The 26,648-nt window shown below is 59.0% G+C and overlaps 2 protein-coding genes across 12 annotated transcripts in view; both read left to right on the top strand.

Annotated features, from left to right (window-relative positions):
• ST3GAL3 (ST3 beta-galactoside alpha-2,3-sialyltransferase 3) overlaps positions 1-17,049 on the top strand; it is a 203,813-nt gene extending 186,764 nt beyond the window's left edge. For all 9 annotated transcript variants that reach the window (XM_087733941.1, XM_087733939.1, XM_087733945.1 and 6 more), the window contains one exon: positions 12,662-17,049. In XM_087733941.1, coding sequence (XP_087590067.1) covers positions 12,662-12,751 — 90 coding nt within the window. In that variant the 3' untranslated portion in view covers positions 12,752-17,049. The remainder of the gene's footprint in view (positions 1-12,661) is intronic.
• A 115-nt stretch (positions 17,050-17,164) lies between these two features.
• ARTN (artemin) lies at positions 17,165-26,642 on the top strand. 3 transcript variants are annotated; one of them, XM_087733949.1, is made up of 4 exons: positions 17,165-17,621; positions 24,577-24,647; positions 24,780-24,969; positions 25,338-26,642. In XM_087733949.1, the coding sequence occupies exons 1-4, from the start codon at positions 17,603-17,605 to the stop codon at positions 25,772-25,774; spliced, it is 717 nt and encodes a 238-aa protein (XP_087590075.1). In that variant the 5' UTR covers positions 17,165-17,602; the 3' UTR covers positions 25,775-26,642. The 3 variants fall into 3 exon arrangements, with proteins under 3 accessions (XP_087590075.1, XP_087590076.1, XP_087590073.1); XM_087733950.1 differs by lacking the exon at positions 17,165-17,621 and adding an exon at positions 19,737-20,258; XM_087733947.1 differs by lacking the exon at positions 17,165-17,621 and adding an exon at positions 21,375-21,444.
• Positions 26,643-26,648: the final 6 nt, after the last annotated feature.

The raw sequence follows: 26,648 nt of genomic DNA, 5'->3' as shown, positions 1-26,648 counted from the left end.
GGGAAGCTGGAAAGTTGTGTTTTTCCAAATCACAAAATTGTACGTGTCTTAGGACTCTCACAGGCTGCAGGCTACATGACCCTAGGCAGACTGAGAGGAATTAGAAGTCAGTGATTAGTCAGCTTGAGAAATAAGAAAAGCGTGTCTAATTATCAGAGTAATGAGGCTTTGGAAAAACCTCTCAGCAGAGGCCAAGAGAACAAACTGAGTTTGGGAAAAGACTGAGGAGGTCCCCAGTATATCAAGGGACTGGACGTTGTGGTCCTGAGGTACCCTCTGGACCTGTGGAGGTAGCAAGAAAGTCTGCCTTACTGAATGGAATAACCATGGATTTAATCTGTCCTGGCTGGGAAAATGACTGCCCATTTACAGGATTTAAGGGGTACATCCAGAGAGGAAAACTGAATTGAGTTACTATGTACAGAGGTGGTGTCTGGCTTGTGAAATCCCCGAGTGGAAAATAGCTGAGGAATATAATTCTTGCAATAGTAGAGGAGGTATCATCATTGGCTTGCCCACTTCTGACTCTTCCCTGGGCGTCTGCTTATAACCACTGCCTGAGACAGGACCCTGGGCTACCCAGGCCCAGGTCTGAGTCAATACAGCTGGTTCCTTAGTCTTCCAGCAAAGACACGACTATACCAGAGTCCAAATGGATGCAGATGCCTGGCTACAGCAGTGGGTACCGAGACTGTTCATTAAAGTTTCAGAAAAAGCTTTTGTCTCTGTGATGGCACTGTGTCCACTCTGGTGAATCGGCTGCCTTTGGTGGAGAATCACTCTTCCCCAGTTGTTCCTTCTGTCTCATAAGGATGTCGGTCCCACAGTCTGCTCTTGGACGTGGGGACACTCACAGTGGGTGTCCTGTGCCAGGCCTGTTTTGCAACCTGGTAGGTGTCTCTGACCTCAAGGACACCTACACATGAGCTGACAAGAATGAAGTCGTCTTGCTCTTGATCTTTACATGGGTCAATGGGAAAAGCTGGCAAAAAGAGCTGGATGACAGAGTCTGTGGTTGAAGTCGCCAGTCCAGATCACTTTGATCCTTGATTCCCGAGGCCAGCACCCTGAGTAGGATGCAGAAACCAGTGGAAGACAGGAGGGAGTCACTCTTGGACACCACATGTTGTCTCAGGAATAACCATTGCATGGCACAGGGCAGTAGATGAGGATGAATACGTGAAATGCAACCAGTAGGGTCTCCTAGAGAGACCGGTTGGTGCCTGGTTTGTCAGGCCTTTGCTGTCTGGAAGCTGTCAGTCATCATGTCCAGGATGTTCTGTATGGAGGTGAGGGAGCGTTGAAAGGTTCTGGTGAAGCCTCACTAATGCAGATGTCAGTGGATTTGTTTCTGCAGCCAGGGCTGTTGATGAGAGCTCTGCAGGCCAGCCGAGCTGGTTCTAGGAGGAAGGTTCCTGTTCCACTTGAAGGCTGGTCATCTGATATGCATCTGCCCATCTAATCCTCACATCCTCACCCACAGGCTCCTCTTACATTTCGCTGCCCTGGTACAAGAAAAGCCATCTGTTCCCAAGTATCAATAATTAATGCTCCTCCTGCCTCTGCCCCTCCCAATATGACAAATTGTTTGTGATATTGTGGAATGTGAAGAGCAGAGAGAGGATTGCATTTCTTTCTTTCCCATTTAATATTAATGGTAGCTGGTAATTGTTAGTCACCTGAGGGTGAAGTTGAAAGGTGAAGGGCATGATAGTTAAGTCGTGCCTTCTGCAGTTGCCCTCAAAGAACACACAAATGGAGATTTGCCTCAGTCTAGACCGGAAGCGCACTGCACACTCTGCTTGAACAGAGACCTGCACGTGGTTTGCAAATCGTGAGGCTGCCCTGCATTAGCACCTTGTGCCAGATGTTGCCCTTGGCACTAATGAAAGAAGATTGACCCAGAGCCAAGCTCTGCCAAGGTTTTTGTCTGTTCCTTCTGCTCTGACACCCAAAGGCCCAAGAGCATCCACAGCACTTTTCTCAGTGTTACTTTGGACCTCTGGGATTGTGTCCAGGTCCAGTTTTTCCTGGTCCTCCTTTACATTTCAGCCTCTAAATGAGCTACTAAAGCAGGCTGTGCCTTGAAATTATGCAAGGATCATCTTTGTCCTCTGTCTGGCCTGCAGACCCATGCAGGCTGGAGTACTCGTTCCTGGGTAGGGGAATGGAAAAGGTTTGCTTACGTAGCAACATCACAGCACTGAAACAATTGCCATGGGATGCAGCTGTTCCACCATAACGAACATCTCGGGCAGGAGCCCCTGCAGTTTCACCAGGCTTTGGTGGGGCAGAACCTGTATTTCTGAAGTACAAATCTTTTCCCTGACTGCCAGGCTCCTCCAGCCTGAATGACCGAAAATCTTCAGTGTTTAAGCCTGGAGAGCAGCTGCAGGGAAGCACTCCAGCTCCACCCTGAAACCATCACTGTCTTTACAGAGGAAATGTAAACACCAGCAGCGTCCTGGGTCTGGAGGTGCCACGTGTGTGTGTGTGTGTGTGTGGCTCATGGGAGCCTCCCTGGAACATCCATCAAGCCCCTTCCCTTGCCTGGTGTCCTCAGGGGGAACAGGCCTGCTGGAGAGCGTGCAGCAAGGTGTGTCGCTGATTTACACTTGAGGCCTGCTTGACATCTCTCTGGACACCCTTGAAACCCTGTGACTCATCTCCAAGGAATTTGTTCTGATTACATAAAAAAAAGCCAGCAAAATGCACTCCCTTGCTCACAGCTGGGCGGAGATGCCTCTCCCATGCCAAGACTGAGGTGATAACATCTCTGTGGAAATGAATGTGATTTTTCCTGTTGCTCTGTGGGACTGGCGGCTGAATTTCCAAGAGGTGGAACAGGCAGCCCCAGTGTATAGTTTTGCTTAGTCTTTGCTTTCCCCGCGGGGGTAAAAGCCCTCAAGGTCCAAGATTGTGCTGCAATTGCTACCGCAGGAGGCAGCTGCCTCCACTGCCTCTTCCAGCATCTCAGACTGCCAAGGGCTGGGCAGGCGTTTCCTGCCCCAGAGGAAAAGGCTCTGTGAGGAGGCAGATGCTCTGGAGCTTCATCGGTGCTACCAGTCATGGGGAGGTGTATGGTCTTGGGACCCTGGCCAGTAGTATGGCTGCAAATGGATTCTCCTGTGCTTGTGAGTGCTCATGGGAGTAGATTTCTGCAGTTAAGTCCTGGATGGCTTCCTTAGCCTCTGTCCTGGGTAGTGGAGAAGACCCTTTTCTGTTCATAAGCGTGCTCTGGAGAGCTGGAAGCACACTGGTGCAGTGCTTTCAGTTTCAGGCTGTGAGCTGGAAGATCAGTGCTTGCAGTGCAAAACTGCTCCTCGATCCCAGCTCTGCTGCCCAGCACCTTCTCCCTTGTCTCTCCTCTTCTCCCCATCGTGGCCAGGGGTGCAGAGTCCCTGGCTTGCACTTCAGCAGGGGTTTTCTGGGTGGTATGAAGACACTCTGCTGTTCTTTGCTCTGTTACTGGGAGACCACTGCCCAGTAGACCCCATGCTGTTGTGTAAATTCTCACAGGTGATTTTTCAGCTCTGATCCTGTCTCTTTGTTTTAACTTACAAAATGCAGAACGTCCAAGTGTGTCATCTCCCTTCAGTTACTATTTTCCCTATTCCCAATAACTTTGCAACAGCTTTCGACCCTTGGCTGCTTCTATTAATGCTGTACAGAAAATTATTGAGTCCTTGCCAAGGTGTCTGCTCACTTGTTTCTGTTTTCGTGGCAATGACTCCATTGGAGCTGAATTTTGATATAGTTTATTGTATTTTTATTTCTTGCTCAGGTCCTGTAACGCTTCCTGCCCAAGCACTCCATAAAAGTGTATTTTTAGCACAGGTCTTCTATTTTATTACTGTCTTCTATTGAAGTAGGAGTGTCATGTCCACTGGGAACATAGGGAAGGAAACATGGAAATAGAGGTGAGGAAAAAGGGAATAATTTTAAAATAGAGTGAAGGCTTTTCCAGATAAAAAAATGAATGAACCTGCCTATAAGGATTACAATAGACCTTCATTGCTAATGGCAGAACAGGCTAGTGTTTCAGGCAGAAATTATTTCAGGATGGGAAAGTGACAGTGTTTAGAATAGTAAAAACATATCCATAAGGAGACGATGAAACAGAGAGCAGGAGGCTGTGCTAAATCATGGGAACAAAGCACAAGACTGGCTCCCAGCGTCCCTCCTCCGTGTGCTCTGCCCTGAGCCTGGCAGCACACAGCCTTCCGCAGCCTCGTGATCCGGAGGTGAGCTTCAGTCTCCTGGTCATTTCTTGCAGGAGCAAGAATGTGAGCAAGGAGTCACCTCGGAGGCAACACAGGGAGCACCCCAAGCTGTCTTCTCAGCAACTGGGTGCAGACTGCTTCACGCACTTGCAGTTGGTAAAAATGGAGAATGCATGGTTAAAAGCCACCCGTATCCATCCAGAGCCTATCTGTGGCATTTGTGTCGCACGGTGGAGCTGCTGACTGGTCTCCTTTTCACTGTAGAAGCAGATCAAGCGCCAACGCCGATGTTGTTGGAGGTGTCAGCTCCTTTGATACAGCTGTGCCTGGCGCTTCAGTGACTCGCTGCCTGACCCGAGGGGGAGGTGGCGCGGCTGCCTTTGATGGCTTCTTTCTGATCATTGGCTCCGCTTCCCCAGCAGGTCTTTGTGGGATGCTGGAGGACACCATCTTGTAACACTTCTTATTCAGCCTGTGTAAGGGCTGTCACAAGGGCCAGGGGAGGTGGCCTGCAGCACGCAGTGACACACAGCTTTGTCTCTGTCTCTCCCCGCCAGCAGCTACCTCTCAGAATAATCCACAAACATCAAGTTTGGAGTCTCGGCCCATAAAGGCACAAACAATAGTGCTTTATCATCATCTGGGCTCTCTCTGTGAAGCTGTCCTTTGCATTTTAAATCAACGCAAGTTGCTTGGGAGGGGGTGGTTGGGCTGCTTCAGCCTACAAGTACCTTAAAGTTTGCGGTAGCCAACAAGAAGAACAAAACTCCTTTGAAAGCCGGGCAGATGTCTAGCCTGGTGATTTATAGACTGAAAACACAGCTATTCGAGCCTGGCTGATGAATTGCGATTGGAGTACAAGGAATGGTGCAGACTGAAATGGAGGTCAGCTTTGGAGGGGGAGGTTAGGGGCTGGGGCAGGGGGACCTCTGAAAGGGCAGTGCTTTTTCTTGGGGCAGGCAGTGATGACTGATGAGGTTTATACATTTTTGTCTTTGTTTAAAAGCCACCTGTTTGACAGTGTTTTGGCTGAACGAAGGCCTCACATGCTGTTCCTGTGCATAAGGACTGTGTGTCTGTGTAATAGAAATCTGGAAAAGATTGATGGAATAACAGTCATGACCAGAGCACAGGTATTGCCTTGTTCAGTAGGCCAGAAGTATGGTAACACTCATGGGGTTCCACGGTGCACTAATAACAGCAAGGAAGGTAAGGCTGTAGGATGGACAAAAACAGAATTAGGGTTTGGACAAGATCTCTGTAGGAAAAGACAGTAAAAGATCTACAGGGGTGTGCTAGAGCCCAGCTGCTGACCCCAACATTAAACACAGGCCTCTGTAGGGGTGCTAGGTACCACCAGAAATTGCACTGTCACGGATGTATGCTGGCAGCCAGTATTACTGTCAAGGGGAGAGCCCAGGTATTGCAAGATGTGTTAGCTAGCTCAGCTCTTCTCACCAACCGTGAGGGCACAAGAAGAGCTGGTGGGCTTTCAGAGCTTTTAGCAGACATGAAGCCCTTGCAGAGGGACGTTTTAGGAAATAGCCTTTGATCAAGTGCCTTCATGGTTAAATTAAACAGAAAGGCAACAGAAGGGATGTTACAACTCAGATTGTGCTTCCAAAAGGTGGGAGCTTGATAACCAAGGTGGTGGTGGCACTCAGCAGTGCTGGTGGGGTGCTCAGTGGAATTGCAACATGTGTGCAGACTATGACCTCTTTGAATTTAGGCCTAGCCTAGGAGAACGGGCTACCAAAAGCAGATGCACTGAAGAGCTTGTGGACTCATTGTAGACTTGAGATCTTTTTTTTTTTTTCTTTTTGTCAAAAGTGCAAAAATTATCTGCAATTCATGTTTGCAGCAAGGGGAGAAATGGCAGGAAAAGGCTGTAGACATAACTTCATAAACAACTGCTTCACAGTGGTGTTAGAAATAACAGAGGAGTGGGAGAGAGCATCAGGCAGTGAGGAGGCTTCACCCTGATGGTTGGAAGGGACAAGGATAAAGTGAAAACTGGCAAAAGTCAAGCTAAATTAGGTCTTGCAAAGGAAAATAAACAAACACTGGACAGTCCCGCTGCCAAACAAATAATACAGAAACAGGGAAAGAATTACCAGGGCTGTGGCATCCAGGGAGGTGAAGGAAGCAGAAGGCGTAGGGATTAAAGAGCCAAAGTGGGAACCACATGAATGAGTATATTACCTCCATAAGGGTGATATGATGAATGTGAGGGAAAGGGTGGCTTACGGTAAGAAGTTCGTAGAAACAGAAAATGACTGGATCAGCAGTGAAAGGCAAAAGCCCTTGAAGCTAATGGACTAGGTGTGAGAGCCTGAGAGATCTCTGTTCCAACCACTGTGCTGTTGAGCCAATTAAGCTGCAAGTCCAGAGGAAAAGGTCCTCAATAAATCTATCAGGTTACATGTGGTTCCACAGGATTAGATTGTAGTGGACGTAATACCTTTTTCCTTTCTTTTTTGGGGGGATGGGAGCAAGGCAAGGAAAATAATCCTGTCAAATTCAGACCTCTTAATCTGACCTCACAGGTACTATTCAGAACTTCAGAGCAGAGTTTAAATGAAAAAATAATTAAATCCTGAAAGTAAACACAATATGGATTTACCAAAGGCAGGTTACAAAAACTAATTTAATATCTTTATTTGATTAAAAAAAAAAAATCATTCTGGGGACAGAGGAAGTGTAGTAGCTCAGTCTGTCTGAAGTTCAGTTAAGCGTGCGATACTGTGCCATGTGAGATACTATTAGTTAAGCTTCAGAAGCTATGGTTTGGTGCAACACCTGTATGTGAATAGTCTCTCTAAAGGAGAACACAAAGAGCAGCACTGAATGGACGGCTGGGAGTTCCCCTGCAGGAGGTCATGTTTGGTGTTTGCTTTAATGATTTTTGGCACAGAAGGCAATGGTGTGCAAGTGGAATTTGCGATGATACAAAACCAGGTGTGGTCAATACAAAGGAAGGTCAAAATAGCATCCGGGAAGACCATGAGCACCTTGAGAACAGGAGTAAACTGGGTGGCATGAAACCTAAGAGTATGAATGGAAGGTCATGCTGTTTGGGGCAATAACAGAAATTTTGACACTAAGCTGGGAAAGCATTATTTGGCAATGGCAGAGGAGGAAAATGCTTAGATAGGTATGAATAAATCACAGGATAATTCAGGGTGGCAGGCTGTTACTGTGAAAGAAAAGGGAAATACAGCTCTGGAAAGACTTGAGGAGAGTACTTGTTGTAGAGACAGAATTGCCTCTCCATGAGGCAATGGTGAGCCCTTTTTCTGCTTTCCGAGAAGGAAATTTGGAGTAAATAGGGACAGAGGAAGCTATGACACATCTGGGAAATTTCCCAGTTTTCAAAGAGGAAATGAACAGCCTCTTTTGGTAGAAGGAAAAAGAAAACATGGCTTGTTCAGCTTGGTAAAATGAAGACTGAGAAGAGATACAGTTGTTCTCTGTGTATGTATTAAGAATAAGCAGAAGCTAAAAGAGCTGTTTAAAGTTTCAAGTTGGTGTGAGAATGACCGGGCTTAAAGGAGCTGTGAGTAAATCTTTCCTAAACATGAGAAGAGGAGGGTGCCCAGCCCTCCCTTTTGTTTCAGTATGTGTGACTCCCGAGGGGTGCAGGCGGGACGGGGCGGTCTGCGGTGCTGCCGTGTCCTGGCGGATGGACCGAACGATGGGGACTGACCGAGGCAGGGCACTGGTGTCATGGGAGGTGCGCTGGGAGGCGAAACTGCGGCTCAGGGATGGCCATAAAACACCTAGTGTGCGTGGGCACCGTGCCGGGACCAGAGCAAGGGCTTGGGCAAGGCAGAATCATGAAAAATAAGCAGCTCTAGAGACAAGGCAGTGCAGGTTAAAGGTAGAGATAAATTAGCACCAATGGAGACTGGAAACTGACTGTTAGCAGTGAAGTAGCATTTCTTGCTGCTGCTGTGGTTTCTGTGCAGGTTTTCGGGGAGAAATGCTGCTGACTTGCAGAAATACGGAGGATGTAACAGAACTGAGAAACCTCCTGCTTAAAACTTGCCGTTTTTCTTGAATGCATTCCTCATTGACTTCACTCTCTGTGATTTAATCCTCCTGTATTTTAAGATATTGTAATATACTTGATAAGACTAATGTGCTCTGAAGCTGAGGCATTCCCTGATTGTAACTGATTACAGATGGGGAGCTTACCTTCCTCCTGGGTTGGTCTCTGAAACATTTTCTTAGTCTTAAAACATTCTACTTGGCTTCTCTTGAAGGCACAGAGGATGTTTTGTGCTTCCTTGTGGAGTCGTCAGTTAAAAAAGGACGGGTGGTTTGGGGCTGCTGCATTTGCATAATGCTGAAAGGTGGCTTTAACTGATGATAAATTTTGATCTAATAACTGTGACCAAACGATCACACTTCAGACCCACTGCCACCTCTCTGGGATGGACAGCCATAACAGTGCATCTGCTTGCAGAGTGACTCTCCTCCTGCCGTTTCTTTCTGCACTGAAAAGAGAAAACATCTACTAATCAGAGAGAGACCCAAAGCAAAGGAAATCCCAGCCTGATCCCCAAACAGCGAGGAGGGCTCTGGAGTCTCCTGCAATGTTCCTGGTGGAGCTCCCAGGAGTTCATTACTCCAGCCGTGGGCTCAGACAAGCAGCCCATTTGTTTGCACAAGTGGAAGCAAATGGTTGGACTTAATGATCTTAAGGGTCTTTCCCAACCTAAATGATTCTATGATTCTGAGCTGTATCAGCTGCCTGTTCGATGAGCGGGGAGAGGGCAGAGCCAGTCTGCCAGGTTGCAGGAGCAGTGGTGGTAGTGACATGCAGGGACAAGAAGGTGGAGGTGGCAGTGAATGCTCCGAGCTGCTCTGTTGCTGTCTGGAGGTGCAGATTCATGAGAGAAGAGCTGGAGTCTTCTGCTTGTGATGCTGAGGTGTAGCTTCAGGACTCGGGGCAGGAGCTTTATCAATGTGAATAATGCGGCATACAGGAGTAGGAAATGAGGCAGTAATGGGTTGGTGTGCACGGGAAGAGAGGGCCAAAGCAGCCAGAAGGGACAGTGAGCATCTTGCCGGCACAGCCAAAGCGTATCCAGCATCCGAGATCAGGAGAAGGCTTCTTTGCTGTAGCAGCAGGAATAAACCACCAGCACTGCAGCCACTTCATGTAATCCTTCTGCAGGTGTGGATCCTGCTCACAACGTTCTGCTTAAAATGTCAAAATGAGCACTCTGACAGCACAGCCCTGTCCGTGGGAATGCGGGTGGCTGAAGCATTGCCTCTTTCTTACCATCCTGCTGCAGCTCAGGACACTGCGTCAGCTGAAAGACTTCCAGGACAACTTGCCCATGAGCTTGGTTACACAGAGCGCTTCAGCTTACCCAGGGAAGGGTAGCAAAAGAGAACTTCCCCTTACAACAGCCGTAACATGGTCCTGGCCCCAAAGCAAACTGAGCCTGCCAGGGCTTGGCTTTTCATAAGACCCTGCAGCTGGCTCACAGAGCCCTGCTGCCTGCCAGGCCCTGCTGGCAGTGTGTGCTACCCAGGGTGCTATTTAGGGTGTATACACCCTAAAACCTGCTGAGTTTTAGGGTGTATTTTGTTGCCGTTCACCTGTCAGGGCAATGGGAGTGAGGTGCCTGCCTCTCTCTGGCAGTTTTGAGAAATCTGCTCCGGCCCTTCTCCCCGCTGCTGCCGCTGGGGCTGGAATGCAGCTTCCTTTGCCTGATGAGCTCTGTCTGTCAGTGGGGTGAGTCCCTCTCCTGTAATCAGTAACTCGAGCTGGTGTTGAAGACATGCCTCATCCCTCCTGCCCGTGGTGCTGTCAGGCGCGGGGGGAGCAGCACCACACCAAGCGAGCGCTCTGCTAGTGCTTTTTGTGGGGGACGAAGGCCCGTCCTCACCAGGGAATCCTCTTCCTCTGTGGTCTTACATTCAACCGCAAAACACTTGAGAACACTGCCGCGGACAGCACTGAGGTCCGTGGATCAAATGGGAGGCTGAATTCCCTTACATATGTGGCTTTCTGCTTGGAAAGAGGAGTTTGTGGCAGTGCCCAGGGTATAGAGCAGCCTGGATGCTGAACAGCCAGAAGTTTATAGGTCTTGCCAGCAGCCTTGCAGTCAGTGCTGGAGCCAGACCTAGCCGTAATGTGAGAGACTGCAATTTTATTGCCTAAAATTTTATTATCCACCTCCTGTACTTAAATTCCTGCTCCACTTGTACCTTTCATGAAGCAGATTTCCCCTTGCCTTCTCTTAAGGCTCTTGGACGTGGCCTGCAGTGAGGTTTTAGGTGGTTTGAGTTTGCCTAGAAGCGGCTGCTTCCCCAGTTACTGTCCGTACCAGGGGACGCAAGCAGGTTGTACTGGGTGAAACCAGTTGGCTTCTTATACCATTTGATGAGGCTGAAAGACGTGAAGGAGGGATCAGCTTGTGCTACGATGTGTCAGGCACATCAGGCTCCCTGATGCTCCAGATAGGCTTTGAACAACAAGCCCAGCCAGATGTAAGTGAATCCATCGAGACCTGTGTTCCCAGCGTGGCCTCTGTGCCAGCAGACAGCTGCTCGCTGCCTGTTGGCAGGAGCGCGCACGCACGCTTGGCTGCCTCTGCCGGTGCCGTGCGTTCCTAGCAAGGGGCTGTGTTGTCAGAAGAGACGCTGCTGCGTGGCGGGGGCCAAGCCTGGGACCCCCTGCTGACATGCCACATGTGGGACTGTTTCCAGTACATTGAGGGATCCTGGCTCCAGTTGACAGGCACACGCAGCCCTGCTCTCCCAGCTCTGCTCTGCACCACCATAGCTCCCACTGCCGCTTTCTGAAATTCATCCTTTTTTCCTTTTACGAGCCAGCTTTCTTCCCAGTGCCAGTTTTCGGTTTCTGCTTTTATACTAGCAGAAGCCAAGCACTGAGTTGGTTCTGGGCAGAGTCTTTTCAGTTTAGAGACAGGGTCTTCTGCATTTTCAGAGTCCCAAAGAGCACCAGCACAGTTTATCACGTGTGGCCCTGTTGTTCTTGGTGCTGGTGCACCCTTTGCAGCATTCAGGTAACAGTGTCACTGGAAGCAGAGGAAGTCAAAGACTTCTTTTGAACACAGGTTACAAGACAAGACCTGCCTGAACTTTCCTTAGCAGCTTTAGCTGTCATCATTCCTGTGCACTGAGGGTATGGAAGTGGCTTGTCAATGCACAGTAGCAGCAAGAGAGGTATTTCCAAAACGTGCTGGAGATTTAGAGAGGGACTTCCAGTCCCTTGGACCTCTTGGCAGCAGGCTCCACGCCATGACTGGGGCTGTCTGTGCCACACAGTCAGCAGTCGCGACTGAGAGCTGGTTGTCATGGACAGGACAGGACACCCACAGATGACAGGAGAGCCATGTGCACGTTGTGTGTGATGGATGCCACCAGTGCTTCGCAGGCAGGTGCCCACAGTTTTGCAGTGAGTAAACTGGGTTTAGATACCTACGACAAATTGCCCTCAGAGGGCTCATTGGGCTAGCACTTTGTTGGTTGAGGTCATTTCAGGAGGGCTCCTGTAGAGTGATTTTATCATGGTCCAGATGATATTTAGAGCTTGGATGACCTGCTGGCGAGAGCACTGTGCTGGAGACCTGGATTCATTTACCGGGATTCTTGTCCTATTGGGAGATTTTGGGGAAAGTTGCTTTTCCCTGCTCTGCCTTGGTCTCCCCAGGGGACAAACCACTTACTGCTTTCATTAAGTGCTTTAATAGTACCAGCACAGGGGGGTGATGGCAGATGCTCTGATCGCGACTAAAGCCTGCTGCAGGAAACACATCTGGGTGGGCTGACACCAGCTATAGCAGTCATTGCTCTGAAGTGCCTGGCTAGGAGACGTGACCATTTCACCCTTCACATTGTATTAGCGTAAACTTTAGCGTGTGATTTCCTCTTGATAAGGCTAGCAGAGGCAAGAGCCGGCCTTGATGGGGCTTGTCCTGGGGCTTTTCAGCTGCATGCACCCCCATGCATTCTCCAGAGACCTCCCTTGGCAGGGAGCTGTATGTGGGTACGACATGTCCTGCCACTGTGTCCTCTGCCAGCTCTGTTCCCTGGCACGCATCACCATTAATGATGTGCTGTTGGACTCGCATGTGCTGTGGCTTGGGAGGGCACTGTAACCAGCTATGTCTGCCCAAGGCACCTGGGTTGCCCAGATCTCACCCTGCCAAAAAAACTTCACCCAGCCCATGGGGAGACCCCCTACGTCAGGTACACGGGTCTGACCCTGCTGGCTGTATCAGCTTTAGATAAGAAAAGGCCCTTGGTCTGCAAGGGCTTTTCTGGTCTGCAGTAGGGTCTGTCTCCTCGGCAGAAGCCGCTGCCCTGCCCCAGCTGGGGTCTCCCATAACGTGGGGAATGGGAGCATGCTTGGCCAGGATAGCTGCTGACCTCCTGTCTTTCCCATTTCCTTCCAGTCCTGGACGCACAATATCCAGCGGGAGAAGGAGTTCCTGCGGAAGCTGGTGAAAGCCCGAGTCATCACTGACCTAACCAGTGGTATTTGAGTGGCTGCAGCCACTGCCTCCAAGGGAGGAGACAAAGACGCATGCTGCAGCTCTGGGAGCAGGCACTGGCAGCCCCCTCGCAAGAATCCCACCTCACTGAAGACACACAGAGATGCCCAGGTGCTCTGGGAAGACCCTCTCACATTGCCAGTCTGCACGAGGGTTGCATCTGCTGCCTCCAGGCCTAGAGCTGGCAGGAGGTGGGCAAGGGGCTGAGCGGGCAGTTCTTGAACTCTGCATCGCAGACGGATCTTCTGTATCCTGAATTAAACAGGAAAGACTCAGGAGAGAGAAGAAAGGTTTGTGAATAAAACGGTTTGTGCCAAATGGGAGGTGACGCTGCCCCAAGGCAGCAATGCCTGAATGTACAAAGTATTATTTTTTAAAAGAAACTCTGCTGGAATCATACTAGAAATACCAAGGTGCAAGGCAAAGTCTGCTTGTGCACAGCCCTGCGAAAAGCCTGGCCTCTCCATGCTCCATCTGCATTGTCACCGGCCTCAGACCTTTCCCCAGGAAAACAAATCCGTCCAAAACTTCGGTGTCCTTGGTGCTGCTATAATTTGAAGGGAGAATAATGGCTTTCCCTCATTCTCCACTTGGAGCTTCTGGATGGAGATGAGCATGGGTTTGTTTTTCTGCACTTTTCCTTGCTTCCTGCATAGAGGCAGCAGCAGCAGCCACTTACTTGGCTGCGTTTTCCATAACCATTTGCCCTGCTCTGCCTCTGCCCTGACCCCAAGGTGGAGCGGGGAGCTGATGGCTTTCTCTGCCTGCAGCAGACCCTCCCCACCTTCCTGCCTGTCCCGGCACTGAGGAACCTGCCTCGTTGTGCTCAAGGCTTTCAGGCCTCTTGATTTGTGCCTGCTGTGCAGGGCCGCCATGGAGTCTGTGCAGATTGGTGTCACCGGTTCTGGACAGCATCTCACTTTATTTTTGTGTGGGAGAGGAGTAATTTATTCTTTGGAAGGAGGTCAGATCTTGCACAGAGATCTGAAGCTTTACAGTTTGAGAGCAGGCCGACGAAGATGTTTGTTTTCCGTTCCAGACTCAATCATGTTCCCTATTTAAGTGATGTGTGACCTCAGTGATGATGGAGCCTGCTGGCACGGGTAGGGGCCTGCTGGGAACCCTCACTCTCTGCTCGGCTCCTGCTCACTTCATTTCCAGGCTCCTCCCGTGCTGCTCTAGCACTGCTGCTCCTCCTGCTCTCAGGAGCACATCCCTTCCTTTGCTGTCTTGGTCCCGAGATGCAGTATTTGCACATTTGATTTGTATACGTATTTCAGAGGAGCTGGAATAAACTGAGCAACATGGCCGAGTGAGAGGACAGCGAGGTGGTCTCATCCACCTGGAGAGCATGGGCAGAAGGGAGATTGCCAGGGGAATGGGTACAGGTGGAAATCAGCTCCCGGGCTCTCCTAGCCTGGAGCAGGCTGGACTGCAGCCATGGGCGCTGTCCCGAGCCGAGTCCCTGTGTGTCAAGGCACTGGCGTGCAGCCAGCCAGTGCTGGGGTCAGTGGAGGGGGGATCCTGGAGGAGTGCTGGCTGGGCTTATGGTCCTGGCGCTGCATCTGAGGTAGCCCAAGGATTGCAGTCGGCCTTGCTCTGAGCTGAAGGGAGAACATGGCCCTGACATGGACAAGGGATGCTCAGAGCAGGGCTCTAATGGTTCCCCTGGGCCGCCTCTGCTCCTGCTGACTTGCAGGGGGCTGTGGCTCTGGGGCCGAGACCCCAGAGGGGACGTGCAGGAGAGGCAGGCAATGACCTAGGCGTGGGGCAGAGGAGCAAACTGTATGGAATGGTTTGAGAGCAGGCTGCAGACAGAGGCGGCTCTCAGGACATGGTGCTGGGTGCTGCCCACAGACCGGCATGGGATGTGCCCCTCAGGAGCCTCTCCTGCGTGGTGTGCCCATAGCCAAGGAGCTTGCTCAGGGGCAAGTCCTGTCCAGCTTCTGGTCGTGGCTGCTGCTTGCCTTGTAGTCTGGGAGCAGCTCAAAGATCCTGCCTCTTCCAGGCCACAGAAGTCAGGTGGTGGGAGGCTGTCCCTTCCTGTTCCCCTCCCCATGTCCCTTCCCCTGTCCCGCTGGCCTCACAGCCAGGCGGTCCCTGCTCCCCCCAGTACATGCCTCCCCCCAGGATGCTCTGTGAGGTTTCCAGCATGGAGAAATGGGGTTTCCAGCAGGTTTTCGAGCATATGCTGTGGCAGATACTCCTTTGAATATTCTCCCCCAACTTGTTTTTCCTGCTCAAGGAGCCCAAGGGACTGGATTTCCATGGCTCTCACCAGGTGACACTCCCTTTGCAGTTCCTGGGTGTCAGCCTGGACCTGGGACCATTGTCTGTAGAGTCCCTGCCATGGTGGCGGTGGGGGTGCCTGGGCTGGACCTGGCCAAGGTTGCGGCTGAGGAAGGGTGGGCAGCTGCCCTCCGCCTTGGTGCTGGAACCGGGTCTTTAACCAGCTGCTGTGGGAGCCCTGGGGCAGTGACGGGGTGATGGGCCACATCCGCATGCCACAGTGAACTGAGATGCCAGAGAGCTCGTGGCTGCAGCCAGGAGGAGGAGGGGGGGGGTAAAGAGCCTTTGGTGTCCATGCTGGGCTCCTCTCCACCCCCTGGGGGGAGCACCCCCATGGAGGCTTGTGATAACACTAATTTGATTTAGCCCGTTTCATTGAGCACTACAAAGCTACGGGGCACCTTTATCTTCCAGCTCACTGGCTCCAGGTCCAAGGAGAGAGCACGGCCCCTGCTCTGCTTTCCCTGGTGTCCCAGCTCCCCACCACGGCCAGGGAGAGGTCCTGATGGGAAGCTGTCCCTGCAGACTAGGGAGGTGACTCCAAGCCCTTCCCTCCACCTTGGTGGGGGTCTCCAGGCAGAAGTGCCCTGGCTGAATAGGTGAGCGCGTGGCCCAGGGTGACTGTGGTGGGTCAGGACCACCTGCGAGTAGGAGAGAGGATGAGAGGTTGTTTGGGGGCCAAAGGCTGCCCTCTAACTCACTGTCCCCTTTGACATTGGTGGGGCAAGCACACCCATGGAGCATCCCTATGGCCGGGCGATGGGGGTGTGCACCCCAGCCCCGAAAGCAGTGCGCAGCGCTGGGTTTCACTCCTGGGTGCTGTTCCTTTGGCTGCCTCCCCACGTGCACCTGCAGCCACCTCCCGCCCTCCGAAACGCTGCAGTCCTGCCAGCTCCGAGCGGTGCACGCGGGTCAGAGCAGGGTCAGTGGGACGGATGCGAGTCTTGGCCTCTCCCTCGCAGTGACTCACCTTTTCAGCCCAGGGGAATTCTCCACAGCCTAAATATAGAGCGGGGTTGCCTGGCGCCTCTGACGCGCTGCGGTGCAGAAAGGCCACTTGGGTGGCAGGGAACGTGCCTAGAGAGAGGCTGGGGAAGTGCAGAGAGGTCGGGGAGCCAACTCCCACAGCAGGGTTTTGCTCCGGCTGGTGCAGAGAGCAGGTCTGGGGAGCTGCAGGCCAGCCATGTGCTGCTCCAGGGGAGAGGGGCTGCCAGAGAGCTGCTGCTGCGCTGACCGCACCGTGAGCACGGGCTGCTCATGCATTTGTGGTGTACAGCCCTCCCCAGCGCCCACCACCCTGGCATCGGGCTCCCTCCACCAGCTCACCCCATTAGAGCTGGCTGTGCGGCAGCCTGAAGCTCACGTGCCAAATGGAGGCACCACGGCCGGGGCGCACGAGACAGGAGCGGGATCCTCTGTGGGCCAGCATCCCTCAGCCCTGGGCTTCCAGCATCTCCTTTCCCTGGGAGAGAGCGGCGGGAAGGCCCTGCCCTGCCGTGCTGCTTTACCCCTCAGTGTGGGCGCTGCTGGGAGAGAGGGAAGGTGTCAGGACAGGGCTATCTGTCTGTGTCAAACAGGGGCAGGCAGGCTGGGTACAGGGAGCACCAGGGGACAGGCAAGGGCTTCCAGGCTGCCTGACAGGGAGGCGGCCACCATGCTGAGCTCCACCGGCCCCAGCACGGCACGTGCCATCGGCCCAAGCGTGCGTCACACGCAGTATTAAGAGACGTGTCCTTCGGTGTGGATGACCCAGCCCCTCCGGGCACTGGCTCCTTGCACAGCCTGCACAGGGACTGTCTCCAAAGGCCAGTGCGCTCGCCAGTACTGTACCAAGCTGAGATGTAAGAACTCAATGAGTTTTTAAAATTAGTTTTAGTTTCTGCGATTTTTTTTAATTTCCCCTCTAGGCAGGGAGGGCAAGAGTCTTGCAGGCTCCTCCAAGCCGGCTTATGTCACATCAATTCAGTCATATCACAGAAGCAATAAAGCTATCAAACGAGCTTGGCTGGCCTCTTTCTTCTGCTGCCTTTGGCCTTCTCTAGGGGAGGCAGAGGGATTCCCCTGCTCGGGCTGTCCCCAGCCTGGTTTCACCGCTGACTCCTCCAGCACAGTAGCCCAGAGGCAGCTGCCAGGAGCTGCAGCTGGCCGATGCCACCGGCCTGGCGCTGGGGACAGCAGAGGGCTGCGCTCCTCCTCACTGGTGACCTGAGGGGTGGGAGAAGGGCTCGCAGGTTGGGTGCATGTCATGTCAGGGAGCAGACGGGCTGCCTGCGAGTCTGCCTGCTCTCTCGAGGACTCCCTGCCAGCGGGGTGGCTTCCCACCAAGGGTCACAGCAGCGATAGGGCTGGGTGCGGCCCTGACAAAGGCAGGTGTCCAGCCAAGTGACTTTCTCACCCCAGTGTCCAGGAAGGAAGCGGTTTAGGAAGCCGGGGGCCGAGGCTGTGACCGGCTCCGACACCCGCCAGGTCCCAGCGCAAGGAGCGTAACCGGCGACGCCACGGAGCTTCCGGAGCCGCAGGAGGAGTCGGGGACAGTCCCATTGCCCCAGGGGAATGGGGTGGCCGCTTCCAGGTGGGTGACCTGTCTGCCAGACCTGCCAGCTCCTGAACATGAGGGGTAGCTTCCTGCCAGCACCGATGGGAGCCCGCAGAGGCAACTGCCCTTCGTGCGGCAGGGCAACTCCCTGGTGTGGGGCTGCAAGTTCCAGGTCCCGCCCAGAAAGGAGATACAGGAGCTGCTCAGTCCCTCCTTCCCGCCCTCCTCTCTTCCCAGCCCTTAAATAGCAGGGCCACCGCTGCCATCGGGCTGTGCCAGCCCCAGGGGTGGCCTGTGCCCGGTGCCCCGTCCTGGCCTTGGGAGGGCTGCGGAGGGGGAGAGTGCAGAGCCTGGGACCGGGGCACATGTGGACAGCCTGTGGGAGGTTCAGGTCAGCAGAGACAAGGACACTTGTTCTGGAGCAGGTGTCCCCAAAGGAGCCACCCATATCACTGCTGAGATGGGGACGATGCAACCAGTAGGTCCATCTGCGTCACAGCTCTCTCCCACACATGTTTTGTCACACCCAGCCATGGCCTCGCACAGGCACGGCAGCAGCCTCAGCGTGCTCAGTCCTGCCGTCTGGCTGGACGGCATCACCCCCATCCCGCCTCACGCAAGGGTGGCACCCTCAAGGACAGATGTCACAGCGGGCCCTGGCCCCGCAGGGCTCATTCCAGACCAGACAAAGGACACGGGGACGCCCCAGCCCTGGGGGTGCAGGAGCACAAGCTGACGCAGGAGGTGCCTTGGGAGGCACCAAGCCAGGTGCTGCCAGCAGCAGCCAGGGAGCACGTCACCCATCTGTCAGAGACCTGTGGTGCCGGGGACCCTACCCTGCACCCCAGCACCCTGTGGGGCCTGGCCCACACTCAGCACTCCCCAGGGCAGGGCCGATACTCGTGGGAGCCCAAGGGAAGAGAGCAGAGCCCGGATTCAGGCACAACGCTGGGACATGCCACCTCCTGACACTGCGATCTCGGGGGGACAGGCAGGAGGTGCCGCTGGCAGGACATCAGTGGGGCTGATGACAGCAGCAGCGAGGTCACATCTCCCAGGACAAGGGGCAGGGGCAGAGTAGGGAGCCAGAGCCCCCAGGTGTCTGGGGTAGCAGCCACCAAGGGGACACACCTGGAAGGGGACGGGGGCCAGGCTTTGCACAGCTTTGCACAGCCACCCCTTTCACAAGAGCGGGGACACCGTGGACCCACCTGTATGGGGTCCCTTGGATATCCCCCTGTGCCACGCCCCATGCAGCCCCCTGCCCACCACCAGCATCACACCCACAGTAGCTCCCGGCTGTGCCCTGAGGACCAGCCCAGCCTCAGGGGACAGGGTAACCTGTGGGGTGAGCCAGCACCCGGGGCCATCGCCAAGCCCCGAGGGCTGTCCGTGGGGAGGCAGCCCTCCCCTCCGTTGGCAGCCCCTCCTGGGCAGCTCGCCCACCACGGGCAGGGCTGTGGCCAGTCCCAGCCCCATGGGGACAGCCAGGCAACCCAGAGCAGGACGTGCCTCGCACGGAAACTTTCCAAGCAGGCAGCCCCGTTAGTCTGCAGCCCTGCAAAGCAGAGGATCTTGTTCCCTGTTCCCTGTCCCCTGTCCTGTGCCCACAGCTCATTCCCCACCCCAGGGATGCTCCTGGGCCTCCAAACCTCTGCTGGGCCAAGGCACCCAGGGCATCACCTCTGCCAGCTCCCATGAGGGCATCACAGATGGGAGCAGCCTCAGGCCACGGCCGTGCAGCAGTGCAGCCCCACGGCAGAGCCCACCCTCCCACACCGTCCCGCTAGCAGGCGCGAAGCCACCCACGGCCACAGGCTTGGCCAGGCTCCCTGCGCTGGGAGCCGGGGGGAACCAGGGCCACGCGGTGCCACGCCAGGGCAGGGGCAGCAGCTTCGGGCTGCGTGCCACCTCCACCATCCCTGCTAGCGGTGGTGAGGACGGCTTAGCTGGCGCCGCCTGTGTCAGCACATTCCCTGGCAGGTGATGCCACAGGAGGGACACGGGACTTGTCAACCCCACGCTGGATAATCCGATGAGATGAGACAAGACGAGGCGGCTGGCTCTGCCGGTGGCTCGCACACGCTGGCTGGCCCTCCCAGCCGTGGGACTGTGGGGTCCGGGCTGCCATCCGGCGGGGAAGCAGTTAACGCCACGCGGGGGGCCCGGGTGCCGAGGCAGACCCCACGGGCGACCTGGGGGCCGGCGTGCAGCCACGGCACAGCCGGCGATCGAGCCGCTGGCCCCGCTCCAACCGGGGAGTTATATAAGCCCGGGGAGGTTGCGCCGAGGCGGCTGAGCGCTGCCGGGGCAGATGACACGGCAGGCAGCATCCCGGGGCGCGCAGCCCGCCCCAACGCCTCAGGACCCCGCCGCAGGCTGGGCCCGGGGGGCCGGAGGGCCATGAGGGCTGGCCCCGGGGGGCTCGCCCGGCCTGGGCTGTGCCCCGGCGGCCGGCTCCGGCCAGGGGAGCACGTGTGAAGCGGGGCCGAGCGGAGGCGGCCCTGGGATTTGGCACGTTTGCAAGGAGCACTCGAGAGCCCCGGGATGGACGTGGAGGGCCCTGGGCGGTGACGTAAGGACTCGCACGGGCTCGGCTCGGCTCGCCAGCCGGCCCCCATGTCCCCGGGGCCTGCGACGGCCCCGGCGGAGGGAGGCAGGGAGACGGCGGAGGTAAGGAGCCCGGCGGCGGGCGGCCCCGCCGGGGTGGACGCGACCGCGGGGCGCCCGTGGGCCGTGGCCGCGGGGCGCGGGCGGGCTGGGAGGCAGGGCAGGGAGGCCGGACTCCTCCTCCGGCGAGGCCGGACGCGGAGGCCAGGCGCACCGGTGGCCCGCGGTGGCTCGGGGTGCGTGGGACGCCGGCCAGCCCCGCCGCGGCCCCGGCGCTGCCGGGATGGCCCCCGCCCCGTCCCCCCAAACCCATCCCCGCCGGGTCCCCGCGGGCGCGGGTGGCCCGCGGTCTGCAAGGGGTCCCCGTGGGGATCTGCCCCGCGACGTCGGGCCTGGGGTCCCCGCAGGGGCTCGGCTCCCGGAGCGCTCCGGGGAGGGCTGAACTCGTCCCTCGGGGGTGTCCGTCTGTCCGTCCTGCCAGCGCTGTGACCGGGCTGTCGGGGCAGGGAGCGCCGCTCAGGGGGCGTCCGTCCGACCGTCCGTCCGGGCTGCGTGTCCGTCTGCCCGGCCGCCTGCCCGGCCGTGCCGAGAGGTGTCCGCCGGCCCGGGGGTCGGCCGGCGGGCAGGTGGCGGTGGCGAGGGTCGGGTGCCGCCGGGGGTGCCGGTGCCGTTCCCGGCGGGGTGCGAGGAGTCTCCGCGGGAGCTCGGCGGCGGTGCGGGTCCCGGCGCGGAGCCGGTGCTGATGCGGGTCGGGCTACGGGTCCTGCTGCTGGCGGGATCCCGGGGCCGTCCTGCTCCCGGGGCGGTCCCGGCGCCCGTGCGGGTCGGAGTCCCTGTGCCGCGGCGGTGCGGGTCGGGGTGCCGGTCGGGATCCTGCTGCCGGTGCCGATCGGGGTCCCGGTGCCGGTGCCCGCCCCGCCGGTCAGGTGACGGCGGCTGGAATTTGACACCGGCGGCGGCGGCGGGAGCGGGATGGAGCCGCCGCTGCCCCGCACTGCGCGCCCGCCCGCCGCCGGCGACACCGGCACCGCACCCCGGGGCGCAGCGGGACCGGGACCCGCACCCCGAGGCGCAGCGGGAGCGGCACCGGGAGCAGCGGCGGGAACCGGTGCCGGTGCCGGCGGGGCAGCGCCGGCCCCCGCCCGCGCCCCGCCCCGGCGCGGCGGCGGCGGCGGCGGCGGCGGGCGGCGGGGAGCGGAGGCGATGCGGGGCGGCGGCGGCCCGGGGGATGGTCCCCGCCGCGGGCACGGTGAGTCCGGGCCGGGGCGGCGGGCGGCAGCGTCCGCCCCAGCCTGCCGGCGGCGCCGGGTCTCGGCGGCGGCTCGTACCGGGGCTGCGGGGGGGGACGGGGGACGGGGGCCCGCTTCGCCGCCCGCCCCCCCGGCAAAACCCGCGGGGCGGTGAGGGGGCTCGGGCCGCCCCCGGGCAGGTCCCCGCCGGGCGGCTCCCGCGGTGCCGAGCCCGGCCCGGCGGCGGGAAGCGTTGGGGGCCGCGGCGGGGACGGGGTTCCCTGCCCGGGCGGGGAGAGGCGGGACCCCGCTGCGGGTGCCCGGGGGGCGCCGGGACGGTCTCAGCCGCCCCTTCCCCGGGCTCCCGCCCCGGCCCTTTGGGCACGTCGGGCAGGTCCGTGCCCCGGAGGCCCGGGCGGTGGGCGGGGGAGAGCCCCGGGGCGGGGGTCCCCGGGCCGGCACTGCCCGGCGCCCCCCGGCTCTGCTTTCCCCGGGCTGGGGCCGAGTTTGGTCTCGCCCGTGTGCCCCACGTGTCCGATTCCGGCCTCCCACGGCTTTGCGGGGCGGGTGCCAGCTCCGCGTCACACGTGGGGTTGATTTCTGGACCCCCCCCCGTCGTTCCTCCTGCCACGGGCAGCGCGGTGGGATGCCGGGTCTCCGCCGGCTCCACCCGTGCCCGCAGGTGCCCGTGGGGGGTCTCCGGGCATCCCCCCGCGGCTGCAGGGCTGACACGGCGAGCGGTGGCGAGCGAGGCCCCAGCAGAGCCCCCTTCCCAAAGCCGCCCCTCCGTGAGCTGAGACCCTCCCCCCGGGGCTGGGGCACCCGCTGGCCCCCCGTGGATGCGCTTCGCGAGTGGCCCCTGCCTCCCCCGGGGGCCTGGTGCAGCCCACGGGGCACCCGCTCCTCAGCGCCCCGTGCGCTACGTGGGCAGCGGGGCTCTCGGCGGGGCTCTGCGCGGGTGGGCGTGGGGTGACCCGCACGGGGATTGCCCCAGCACGCTGCCGCTCAGCCCCCGGGCGGGGGACACATGTGGCGGGGGGTCAGGCAGGTCCTCACACGGATGGGCCTGATCCTGCCCCTGGCGAGGGCTCCTGTGCCTGTTCATGGCCCAGCTGGGCTCTTGCAGCCGTGGCAGAGGCAGACCCCAGCCAGATCCCCCCCCGCCATGCGGGAGCTGGGAGTCTGCCGTGGGGGGTGCAGGTCTGGCACCCCCGTGGGGTGCCCAGGAGCTTGGCTCAGCCCTGCCCACGCTGGGGCCGAGCGGGGGTGCGGGGCCAGCGTGGGCTGCGGTCCTGCGCGCTCGGGGAGCTGCCCCCGGGGACGGGCCTCCGTGTCTGCGGAGACATTGGCAGGGCACGTCCGTGGCCCCGGCGCCGGGGCTGCCGGGGGCGAAGGGAGGCTGCCCTCGCCCGGCGCCCCGCCGGCAGCGCTCCCGCCGCAGAGCCCGGGGCCGTGCTGCCGCCGGACGGGAGAAGCCTGAACTGCACCAGCTGCTCCGTCCTGTCCCATCCCATCCCATCCCATCCCATCCCATCCCATCCCATCCCATCCCATCCCATCCCGTCCCATCCCATCCCATCCCATCCTGTCCCGTCCCGTCCCGTCCCGTCCTGTCCCGCCGGGATGCTGGGGCCGAGGGGCCGCGGTGGGGCTGCCGACCGCGGGAAGTGGGGACCGGGGAGAGCCCGTCCCCTCCCAGCGGGGTGCAGGGACCCTCGCCTGGCCCCTCGGGGGGTGCTGGCCTGGGAAAACCATGACCTAGCGGCAGTGGCTGGCGCGGGGCCACGGGCCACCACGGGAGCGACGCGCTGCGTGGGCTGTGCTTGGCCCAGCTGCAGCAGCTGGCGGGGCCGGGGGGCTGGTGCCAGCCCTGCCTGCACCGGGGGTGCATCCTGACCATGCACGGCCCCCAGAGGAGGCATGTGGGCCTGGCAGTGCCCATCACGGCCCCTTGCCATGGCATGGCCAGTGCAGGGTGGCATGAAATGTGGCAATCAGGACTTGGGGACCATCTCCTGAGGTGCTGGGAGGACCGGGGGAACTGATTTTGTCTCCTTGTCCCAGTGGTGCCCAGCTGTGTCCCTTCATTTTTTGGCCAGGAGCACTCTCTTCAGCACGTCCCATCCCAGTTTTGCCATGGAAGCACCTGAGACATGCTGGGGCAAAGCCGTGGAGAGGACAGGGGAACTCCCCGCTGCAGGATGCCACCGAGCTCCAAGGGGACAGTCCCGTCCCAAGAGACAGGGGATGGAGCAGATGGGCCAAGGAGGGTTAAAGCCCCCTTGGGAGCCACCTCTGGGGGATCCTGGCTTGGGACACTGGGGGACAGGGGCCTCCCCGCACCCCGGGGGAGCTGGGGAAGGAGGTGCAACATGTGGCTGCAGACTGGGAGTTGCCCCTGCACCTCCCATGGGACATCGCTCCCCTGAGACTGTGCTTGCTGTTCCGCTGGGACTTACGCACGGCAGGGACCGAATTCCCCTGTGTGTGCTGGGGCAGCGGGTGCTGGGCAGTGGTGTTGGGGTGAATGACTGCGCGAGCCCAGTGTGGTGCCCCATGCCCCGCCATGTCCCCGCGGGACCCGCCTGCCCATCCTGCCCCTCGTGGCCCCACTCACCCGGGCTGCTCTGGGGCCGCGCGTCCCAGCTCCCTGCAGCCAGCGGGCAGGGGAGCCAGCACGGGGCCAGGGGGTGGCTGCACCCAGGGACCCTGTGCTAATGGATTTGGAGTTTCCAAGGTCAGGCTCCCACCGCGAGCAAGAAAAACATTCCCAGGGAAGGGCCATGGGAAAGGGCCCCCCCTGTGGCGCTCCCAGCCCCAGCCGCTGCCTCACAGCCCAGCCTGGCATCCCAGGCCGCTCGTGCGAGGAGGCAGCTGCATCCCCCTGAGGAGAGGTGCTGGGCGAAGGCTGGGCCGCCCCAGCTGCCAGATCTCCAGGAAGGGGTGCACAGGGTGGTGAGGGTGCCTGCCTGTGTGGGGAGGGGACTGGGGGGGGCACGCATGGCGTGCAGGAGGGGCTGCAGGGGGGCAATGGGAGGGAATGGCATGCTTGGCAGGAGCAGGGGAGAGATGTGCCGGCTCCCAGCCAGCCAGCTCGATGTCCACCCCATCCCTTCTGCATGGGCGCTGACCCCCCACCTTTGCACTTGCAGCCAGCATGGAGCAGCAAGCGGGGCCACCAGAGCCGAGACCTACAGGACTCACCACACACCTGCAGCCCAAGGTGAGCCTGGGCCTGGCTGGCCGCAATGGCCGGGACCACGCATCCCCGTCCCCATCCCCAGCTCATGGAGCCTCATCCCTGGTGTGGGGACCCTGGCCGGGGTTCACCCTGCTGTGCTGTGCTTTGTCGCAGGAGGGGATGCTGTGGGGGCTCCTCGCCATCCTCTCGCTGCTGGCCGGGCTGGCCACGGGCACCCTGCGAACCCCACACTGCAACGAGACGCTGGATGCGGCCCCCACGCCGCGGGGCATGGCCACTGCCAGCCCGGCTGTGGAGGACGGCGTGGAGGTACCGCTCACCGCTGCCTGGAGCCAGCTGTACGGTATGTGTTGGGGCAGGACCCCCAGCCTGGGCACAGTGGCCCTGAGCGTGGGGCATTGGGTGGGTTGGGAGCTGCTGAGGGGAGCCCCAGCCCATGGGGGCTGCCTCTGCACATCGGGGCTGGGCAGGGGGGGCTGAAAGCATGGAGCCCTGTGCTTCATGCTGGGGATGGTGGCAGAGCCGTGGGGATGAGAAGCAGCTTGGCCAGGTGCCCAGCCACCCCACCGCCCCGTGGGCACCCCACCAGTGCCATGGTGGGTGGTCAGGAGGGGTCTGCAGGTCACGGAGTGGGACAGGCAGGCTCGGTGGGCCCCAGGAGGGCGGCAGGTGTGGGATGGGGTCTGACGGTGCCATCCCCTCCACATGCAGGGGACAATGCAACGACGGGTGGCCCGGGTGCCGCGGAGCTGGCAGAGGACCTGTTGCTGCGTGCCGAGCGCTCACCGCCAGGCACCAGCAAAGCCAAGAAGGGGGCGCGGAAACCCCCACGGGGGGCCCGTGGGCGCAACTGCCACATCCGCAACCTGATGGTGAAGGTGCGCGACCTGGGCCTGGGCTTCAACTCGGACGAGATTGTGCTCTTCAAGTACTGCAGCGGGTCCTGCCACCGGGCGCGCAGCAACTATGACCTGACGCTGGGCAGCCTGCTGCGGCAGCAGCTCATCTCCCCGGGGCCGCAGGAGCGGGTCCTCAGCCACCCCTGCTGCCGGCCCACCCGCTACGAGGCCGTCTCCTTCATGGACGTGCAGAACACGTGGCAGACGGTGGAGAAGCTCTCGGCGGCCGAGTGCAGCTGCATCGGCTGAGGAGGGGGCTGCCAGCTCGGCCCCGGCTCGATGCACACTGGCAGACCCCAGCTCATGGTGCACAGCAGTGCCAATGCTTGGAGGAAGGGTCTGGTGGAGGCGGGTGCCCCCGGTTTTACGTGGCCACGAGGGACCGAGGCGAGATGGAGCCATGACGGGAGGTGGGTGGCCGAGCCCCCTCCTGCTCAGTGCCAAGCAGCTGGTGCCACCGGCTACACGGGGTTCTGCCCGGGTGCACCCTGGCTCAGCCCTGGGAGAGGAGCTGGAGGGGGTACGTAGCATCCCCACTGCTCGCAGCGGTCTGCCAGCCCGGTGTCCACCAGCAGCACCCGGCTCGGCTGTGCCCTGCCCGGACTGGTGCTCCCACACCCCTGCTTTAAGGGAGCTGGGGCCAAGCGTCACCCAAGCTTCAAAGGGTGGACAGAAAGGGGGCAAAACCTCCCTGTCCCCTCGGGCACCCTGGGGCTGGCGGTGGCCGGAGCTGCCCTGCAGGGAGGGGGCATCCCTGAGGACAGGGGTGCAGCAGGGCCAAACCCGGGTGGGGGACCCGCACCCGGCCTGGCAGCAGCCCCTGGTGCTCCGCAGGGCGGCGGGGCACAGGCACCTGCCGGGACCCCTGCCCGACTCCCAGGGGGGTGGCAGGGTCCCCCCAGCTGCCCCTGCGGTGCTGAGGCACTAAACTATTTATTACTCTAAATTATTTATTTATTGTTCTCGAGCGGCAGCTCCTATTTATGACTCTGGGCCCCCGGGGGCCGGGTGTAATTTAACCCCAGCGCTGCTGCGAAGCCCTGGGCAGCGCCTCGGCCCCGGCCCCCGGTGCCCCGTGCCCCCAGCCCCCTTTTTTTCTATTATTTGTAAAATTTGAGGGATA

Source organism: Nipponia nippon, unplaced genomic scaffold (assembly GCF_047370975.1).
Source record: "Nipponia nippon isolate SJK-2023a ecotype South Korea unplaced genomic scaffold, ASM4737097v1 scaffold_5, whole genome shotgun sequence".
Lineage (NCBI taxonomy): Eukaryota > Metazoa > Chordata > Aves > Pelecaniformes > Threskiornithidae > Nipponia > Nipponia nippon.
This window is presented reverse-complemented; position numbering and strand designations above follow the sequence as displayed.

What these genes read in the sequence shown, in the direction of transcription:
- ARTN (XM_087733947.1), top strand. Translation starts at nt 21,399, where the DNA reads ATGCGGGGCGGCGGCGGCCCGGGGGATGGTCCCCGCCGCGGGCACG. An exon ending in CCACACACCTGCAGCCCAAG is followed by an intron (nt 24,648 to 24,779) that starts GTGAGCCTGGGC and finishes GCTTTGTCGCAG; the next exon opens with GAGGGGATGCTGTGGGGGCT. An exon ending in TGCCTGGAGCCAGCTGTACG is followed by an intron (nt 24,970 to 25,337) that starts GTATGTGTTGGG and finishes CTCCACATGCAG; the next exon opens with GGGACAATGCAACGACGGGT.